General features: G+C 40.8%; 2 protein-coding genes across 3 annotated transcripts; one reads left to right on the top strand and one right to left on the bottom strand.

Moving 5' to 3' along the window:
• Window positions 1-1,245: 1,245 nt before the first annotated feature.
• Window positions 1,246-4,180, bottom strand: LOC133975551 (uncharacterized). Of its 2 annotated transcripts, none has more exons than XM_062413530.1 (6): window positions 3,807-4,180; window positions 3,604-3,718; window positions 2,789-2,901; window positions 2,534-2,633; window positions 2,177-2,295; window positions 1,246-1,992 (listed from the first exon to the last, which is right to left on the bottom strand). In XM_062413530.1, the coding sequence occupies exons 1-6, from the start codon at window positions 3,889-3,891 to the stop codon at window positions 1,883-1,885; spliced, it is 642 nt and encodes a 213-aa protein (XP_062269514.1). In that variant the 5' UTR covers window positions 3,892-4,180; the 3' UTR covers window positions 1,246-1,882. The 2 variants fall into 2 exon arrangements, with proteins under 2 accessions (XP_062269514.1, XP_062269513.1); XM_062413529.1 differs by having other exon boundaries at window positions 2,789-2,904; window positions 3,807-4,179.
• Window positions 4,181-4,379: 199 nt separating this feature from the next.
• Window positions 4,380-6,957, top strand: rpl28 (ribosomal protein L28). The gene is made up of 5 exons (XM_062413372.1): window positions 4,380-4,457; window positions 4,917-5,004; window positions 6,116-6,239; window positions 6,562-6,680; window positions 6,820-6,957. The coding sequence occupies exons 2-5, from the start codon at window positions 4,924-4,926 to the stop codon at window positions 6,907-6,909; spliced, it is 414 nt and encodes a 137-aa protein (XP_062269356.1). The 5' UTR covers window positions 4,380-4,457; window positions 4,917-4,923; the 3' UTR covers window positions 6,910-6,957.
• Window positions 6,958-7,685: the final 728 nt, after the last annotated feature.

The following is a 7,685-nucleotide window of genomic DNA, read 5'->3' as shown; positions in this document are numbered from 1 at the left end:
ATTATCAATGTCTTGAGACCCATTTGATACAGTTTGACATGGTTGAGGTCAGTGGATGAAGAGGAATTCATCCAAGTGTAAGACGTGCAAAAAAAACAAACATTTCCTGTTGCCACCAGGGGGTGCTGTAATTTCAAGTCCTATTTGTGTGTAGATGTCGTCAGACCGGGACTCTTGTCTTACATGTCTAGTTTGAACTTGATTGGACCATGTATGTCCGAGATACAGAACTTCTTGTTCTGATGCCGTTTAATCAAACTTTGACGCCACGCCTAGCTCACACGATGTGACGAAGAATCGATCTTTAAATCAGTTTTTATCTCCATCTTGTTGTGATGACACTCATCTTAATTTGAATTTGATCTGAAAAAAGCCCTTGGACAAGTAGTTCAAAGTAAAAATGTGGAATATGGCCAAAACGGCCACTAAATTGAAAATGGCGGACTTCCTGTTGCGTTTTTCCCAATGCCCCTTGAGACTGTTTTGTATGACTGGTCACGATACACCTGTGCTCGATTTTGGAGAAAATCGGTCAAGGGGAAACCTAAGGGCTGGTTCCAGAGGGCGCTGTTGAGCCATTTTGCCACACCCATTTCAAATTACTCCAGAATATGTACATTTTCACCACCTTCAAATTTTAGGCAAAGTTTCGTAAGAGGTTCAGCATGTTAAAGCCCTCAAAAAGCCAATTCAGTTTCGTCACCATGATAAGATGAATCCCTACAATTTCAATAGGGCCTCTTACCATTCGGTGCTCACCCTAAATAGCTTATTTATGATCAATAACTGATATTATGATGATAATAAGAACATTATTAAAGATGACAGAGATATTCATTCATTATTGGGAGATGTTGGATGTGACGTGGTGGAGGGGGATTTACAGTCGCATTTTCACTGTATTCACATCTCTTCATGTAAAAAGCACCAGTGTGACCGAGTTAACCAGCAACTGGTCCAAGTATAAGTTGTGAATTTGAGTAACCCTAACCCAAAAATCCAAGATGATTCTCTCTACCCTGTCTAGTGCCCCTGAGCAAGGCACCTTACTCCCCCAACATCTGCTCCCCGCCGTACATGGCTGCTCACTGCTCTGTGTGTCCCGCACCAGATGGGTAAAAAGCAGAGGTTACATTTCCCTAGAATTGAGTGTTCCTGTGCATGTCTGTGCATGCGTTTGGGAGCAATAAATGTATCTTAATCTTAATCTTAATGTAGCTTTGAATAACAAAATACTCAGTTCACTGCATGAGAAAAACATATTTTTTACTAAATTTGATAAAATAAACATTTTATTAAAGTTCCAATGTTACTGCATTTTCACCATTTATGTGTTTTAGCATGCTAACATCAGCTAATTAACGTTAGGACAGCTGAGGGGGAGGGGCATTCCATTAGTTTCTGTTATTTCATCATAAAACAACAGAATTGGACAATTTAACTTGATGATGGCACTTGATTCAGAAGTTGAGTGATCACCAAGTTAGTCAGATTCATCAACATTGTGTGCAGAAAAAATCAGGGGATTAACAAAGTCAGTAGCATTTATCCTCTGGTGAACATGAACGTCTTAAAACCACACAAGTAAATCCTTTCATACAGCAAATGTTTTCCTCTGATAAATATTTAATTTGACACTTGTGTGGCACTTTTGTTGAGTCTTTTTTATCTCAGAAATAAAAATGTTGGCAAAGAGAGCACCCGTATTATAAAGTGGCAGAATTGGCTTCGTTTCAGCTGAAGAGAGGTTTAACGGTTATTTACAGTTGGTCCAGTCAAACCTCAACCCTCCACGATTCAACTTCCTGATCACAGCCTGGATACGTGATAAGAGTTCATCCAGGTCAATCATTGATTAATTTGTTCTTCTGCGTGTTAAATGTCATTGTCCAGTGTCCAGAACCGATTGTGCTTTCCTAACAGCAGCCTCCAGCATCACATGGTCGCTGAGCAGCTGCCGGAGAACAGCTGGCTCCATCTCCAGTAGCATCCCTACACGGAAAGATAGACCCATGGATTACAGAGAAAATAAATATCATTAGTGTTATGATAATGTCTGTATCCATATAATAAACTTCATCCTAAGTGTCTATACAGTGACACAATTGGTACATATTAAATCTAGTGAGATCAATCATCATGTTTACCTCGAATGTCAATTAAAGCCTCAGCTCACCTGTAATATCATTTGCATGAAGAGAATCCAACTCCTCCACCAGTGAGAAGAGCCTCTCTCCCAGTTTCTCTGTGTCGTCGGCGTCCGACACGTCGCTGAAGTCTGTCTCCTCGTTCTGCCTGAAGAGCAGCAGCAGGAACGTTATTACGAAGCGCTGGTTTCACAGAAATTCATTTATTTATACAGACTCTTATTTAGGTTTGTATTTTGTGGATTATAGTGAATTATGGATTCGTGTCTGGGGTGCACACGTAAGAAATATGCTTTAACATGTGAAACAAAGGTGGATGTGAATGTGCGATTATGGCCTTGTTTGCACACATGACTATGCTCCATGAACAGGAATAGGTCACATACTCCTTTAGTGTCTCCAATGCGACGTGCACCTGCTCCTCCAGCAGTTTGGGATCTGACAGAAGGTTTGAAACTGCTTCTTTGTGCTGCTCCAGAAGCATCCCTGTGGTAAAACAAATATCTGATGTTAATGTTAATCATAAGAGGGCAGAAAGTGTACAATATTCTAAAAAAATAACTGAATACCCATTTCATTGCTAATTGGTATCTTACCCCATAGCATTCAGTGTTTGTTGAGCCTGAGGACAAGTCTCCTACCTGTGATTTTCTGAGAGTGACCAGTGTTGTAGACGTCCACCAACTCAAATAGCTGCTCCCCGAGAGAGTCAGAGGACGCTGACACATTGTCCTCCTCCTTACACGATACCCTGCTGCTAAGAAATGAGAAAACACTGTTTTAAAAGTTGTTCATGCACAAATACATGTCATTTTTATGCATACATACGTATATGTTTGTTTCAATATATCCTTATACATAATGCACAAATACTCTATAGATCCTCATGAAATCATCCTGTACCAATGTTCTTTATTCAAGTATGCTTCACTACAATAAATATTTCTGTCTGAAGTGAAAGGTGCATATTATGAACATATTTTTTGAATTTTTTGCCTATTTTATACTTTCACATGTTCTCTTGTCTACTTCATTTTGACTTTCTGATGCTGTAAGTGAATTTCCCCAGTGCGGGAGCAGTAAAGTTTATCTTATCTTGTAAAAGATACATGTTAAATTATTTCTATTGATATATTTATTTCTAGATTACTCAAAGTAGTTTACACTGCCGTTTGTGTCATTCACACACAGTATCTTGCCCAAGGACACTTCGGCATAGGGACTAGGGGAGACTGTTGCTTTGGTAAGTAACAGTCTCCCCTGGTAAGTGGACGACCTGTTTTACCTCCTGACCCACAGCTGCCCATAGCAGTATGTGCCTTCTGCATCTATAGACTACCTCACTCCTGTGCTGGGTTAGCATCTGGCTCAGAGATGCAGACTTGTCTGGACCCCCATACTCCCCAATACTGGAGGAGGGAGATCATGTGCAGTCCCCTCCTGCCTGTTCCTGTACCTTGGCTCCTGTTCCAGCTGCAGGGCTCTGAGGGCTTTCTCCACAGCAGCGGTCAGCATGGCCTCGTCCTGCAGCATCTGCCTCAGCACAGGACCTGGCAGCTCCAGCAACATACCTGCAACACACACACACACACACAGGCTCGGAAGAGTTAGGTGCTGTTTCCAGTGCTGGATCCTGCTGGTTTGTAAAAGTCAGCTCACCTGTGAGTTTCCCAGCAGCCTCTTTGTGTTTGGAGTAGATCCTGGTGTACAGCTGCTCACCAAGCGTCTCCAGAGCTTCATCCATCACATCGAGACACTTTCAACCTGGCATGTGGCTTTAAAACGAGCTGCTCTCCAGCTGATTTTCACTTCCTAACAACCTCCACATCTTCCAATCACACGAACAGTCAACCACAAAATCGACGCCCCAGACTGCAGGTGTTTGATGACATGATCCTCTTAATACTCGGACATGCATACGTAATAAAATAAAAAACAACTCTCCTGTTTCAAGGTTTAAAACAGCTGCTGTTTGGTGTCTGGTGTTTTTTTGACGGTTTCCTGTAAACACCAGGCGCACAGTATTGACGTCAGGATTTAGCCGAGAGAGGCGAGTAAGTGTTCGTCCGCTGGGTTGAGAAAAAAATAGTACTTCATAGACACCCACAATTAAAGATATATCTACGCACAACTTTAAAGCAAATTTATGAAAATAAAATAAATCTCAAATCTAAGTGTTTAAAATGTGTAACAAAAATTGTTTGGGGTCAAATGCTTTAAAAACAAGGTGGCTTCATGGGCGCAGGAATCTCGGATAGAGGTTCCGTAAAGCGGTTTCCGGTCTCTCCGGCCCTTTTCCTCCGCTAAAAGGTAACGTGGTCGCTTCTGCCGCTAACAGCAGATAATTTAAGTGGGTTTGTCTCGTTTCCATGCCTGTTTTCTTCCAAATGAACCAAAGCGCATCGTTGTGTTGTTTGTTACATATAAGAATATGAAGGCAAAGCCCGTCTGAAGTTTTAGAAACGTAGAGAAACTGTAATGAACGCGTCGCCCCGGCCGGGCCTCATCGTGCGGAGCTTTGGAGCTAGCGTTAGCAAACTGAACTGTGGGGTATCTACAGCTTAGCGTTTTGTACTTGAAGTGAAACCCCATCCGAACTGTTAATATTCTGTACGATTATCTCAAACGAGTTCCTACTCAATGGTGGTTGACTCACTAAATGTAAACGTGAAGCTAGGCTAATACGAAGCTAACTTCAGTAAAATGGTGTCACACCGTTTGAAACCTGTCAGTTGAATCTTGACTAACACGTGGTTCTGTTGTGTCCAGACTCATCATGTCGGCCCATTTGCAGTGGATGGTCATCAGGAACTGCTCCAGCTTCCTTATCAAGAGGAACGGACAGACCTACAGCACTGTGAGTGGTCAAACATATCCATTCATATTTACCTAATCTGTGTCAAACGTGATCTCTACCCAGATCTTCCCCCAAAGTATTCGAATAGCAGTAATTGAGTTTACAGGAAAGGTTTTCATATTTCATATTATATGAAAAATTGCAAGTTTTTGCCTGTTTTCCTCAACAGAAGGTTTGAAATGCTGTTGAAAAATGGCAGGCCTGTGTTTTACTCTGGACGGACAGAAATTGGTCCTGTTCGGTCACGATGTAGCCTTCGATGACTCCTATGACAGGACCCCCTTCTGGAAGAAAACAAATCGGCCTTAGCCGTGGCTACCAGTGTATAAAGAAAGGACTTTATTGATCCCAAATTGGGAAATAATTGTGTTACAGCAACCTGACAAGGGCATTGCACACAGAGAGAAGTGACAATTAAACAGTTAAGAAAAATTAAAAAATAGCTAAAAATACAATTGTAAAATCATAATAATAAAAACTATACTTACTTTCTCGGTAAGTGATACACATTAAATTACTAATTACACAGGGAAGTTCTTTCATGAAATATAACCTAAGAATAAGCCTATAAACAATGGACTAAATACAAGCGATGATAAACTATGTATGAGACAGCAACATGAATAATCAGAAAGCATTCCTGACTCTTGTGCTGTAAAATGCTTAAATTAACAATGATACAACTGGTTACATGCGTAGCAAACAAGCTATTATTCAAGCCCAGTGTATGTGAGTGGTCACATGCTATAAGTTTTCAGGCGTGTTAGTTTGAACAGGGATAAACGTGATTCAAAGCCAAAATGCTCATATGGACAGGGATCGCTTTACGCATCAGTATAGATGTAGCCTCAGCATACTGTTGTCTAGTAATTCAACCCTCAAGGTAATGAGGGATATTTTCACAGCTTTACCTTGAAGGTTTTTGTTATAATTTGAAAGCTATGAAAGATAATCTGTTGAATTGTTAGTGTCTTAGCACACATTGTGGGTTTTTATAGTGGACACTGAATTCTTGCATATTAACAGCAAAATACTTTTAGCATCTAGCAGGAAACTTTGATGACACAGCTGTTCAGTGGACTAATCTCAATTTGACCAATTTACGTAACAGGAGCCCAACAACCTGAAGTCCAGGAACTCTTTCCGCTTCAATGGTTTGGTGCACAAGAAGACTGTTGGTGTTCAGCCAGCGGCCGATGGGAAAGGTGTCGTCGTCGTGCTGAAGAAGCGCAGAGGTAAATTCTTGATGGATGTGTTTTTGTAGAGAGCAAATACTTTAAACATGACGCAATGAAATGTTAACCTGTTCAGCCTGAATGTGGCCCTTGACTGAAAAGAACCAAAGATTTTTTTAACCTTATTCTTGGGTGACTGTTTCCAGCCAAGTGATTCAAATTAGACTTCGCTTATGTTCTTTTAGTGTGTCGGTCACAAGCAGGAGTTTCATTCCTTTTTAGTAGATTTACCTCTTCACTCACTCATATCTGGAATACTATTAAGGTAGATATTTTTGGATCCCTGAGTTTACATTTTAACTCCTTACCTCTTGTTGCACAGGCCAGCACAAACCTGCCGGTTCTTATGAGAAGATCACCATCAACAAGAACTCCCGTGCCACCCTCAACAGCCTGAGGCACATCATTCGCAAGAACAACTACAGGAAGGACCTGCGCATGGTGAGCTTTGTATAGTTTTTAGCGCCAAAATGTCCGCTGTAGTCACCACATTGTTTGTTTGGTGGTTTTAAGTTTGTACTCCATTTGAAGTTGATATTTAAATGCTTTCAACAACCTATGTTGTAATTTGTTTCCCCAGGCTGCCCTGCGTCGTGCCAGTGCTATTCTGAAGAGCCAGAAGCCTGTTGTGGTCAGGAAGAAGCGTACCAGGGCTACCAAGACCGCATAAATGAAAACACATGACAAATAAATAAACTTTTTGTTTGGAAAAAAACTACATTCTCCTGAGTCTTAGTTTGTCCCACATAATTATTGCAATGTCGTACAGAGCTATTAAAACTTGTGGAAGTATGGAAATGAGCAGACCTCCCAGTTGGGTCAGCGAAGGTCTTCTGGATACAGGGGCTTGGAAGGCTCTTACCTCCAAGTCTAATGACACATCTTGGCATGTTAAAGAAGGGGGGAAATAAAGGTTCCTGGATCCACATGTTTATCCAAATTGGCTACAAAACTTAGTTGAATCCTCTGTCTAGGCAATTTGATGGAAATTACTTCAGTAATGTTTGAATCTGAAAGACATAGAAACAATAGGTTTTATTTGATCAGTTCTAGTTCGAAAATGATTCCTACAGCAGTTTCTGTAGAGTTGAATCCCATTAATCTTTTGTTCACTTGTTCTGCACTAAATCTTTTTTCTGTTATGAATATAAATGGGTCAGTAACCAGGTCAGCTTCTTCAAGCTGTTTAGAGTTTAGTGCAGATTTGCATAATTATTCTGACACACTGTGCAGCAATGCAGTTTATAGTACATCAGGTATTTTCAAGATATTTATATATAAATTACCCGAGAAGACCTTGTAGTGTTCCCCTCTGCTGATGTACCAGGGATGATGAACAGACTACATCATCTTCTGTGTGGATGATGCCTCCTTTTTAGTCCATATCATGGCCAGAGTCATTCTGTGTTTCCGGGCATTTCAAATACATTTCTTAAGAGCTGTAAA

The sequence above is a fragment of the Platichthys flesus genome, chromosome 19 (assembly GCF_949316205.1).
Source record: "Platichthys flesus chromosome 19, fPlaFle2.1, whole genome shotgun sequence".
NCBI classification, from domain to species: domain Eukaryota; kingdom Metazoa; phylum Chordata; class Actinopteri; order Pleuronectiformes; family Pleuronectidae; genus Platichthys; species Platichthys flesus.
This window is presented reverse-complemented; position numbering and strand designations above follow the sequence as displayed.

Bases quoted from the DNA above. Each gene is read 5' to 3' on its own strand.
- LOC133975551 (XM_062413529.1), bottom strand. From the start codon at position 3,891: ATGGATGAAGCTCTGGAGACGCTTGGTGAGCAGCTGTACACCAGGATC. The intron at 2,634-2,788 runs GTAGGAGACTTG...GTTTTACCACAG, and splicing joins TCACTCTCAGAAAATCACAG to GGATGCTTCTGGAGCAGCAC. The intron at 1,993-2,176 runs GTGAGCTGAGGC...CTTTCCGTGTAG, and splicing joins TCATGCAAATGATATTACAG to GGATGCTACTGGAGATGGAG.
- rpl28 (XM_062413372.1), top strand. From the start codon at position 4,924: ATGTCGGCCCATTTGCAGTGGATGGTCATCAGGAACTGCTCCAGCTTC. The intron at 5,005-6,115 runs GTGAGTGGTCAA...TTTACGTAACAG, and splicing joins ACGGACAGACCTACAGCACT to GAGCCCAACAACCTGAAGTC. The intron at 6,240-6,561 runs GTAAATTCTTGA...CTTGTTGCACAG, and splicing joins CGTGCTGAAGAAGCGCAGAG to GCCAGCACAAACCTGCCGGT.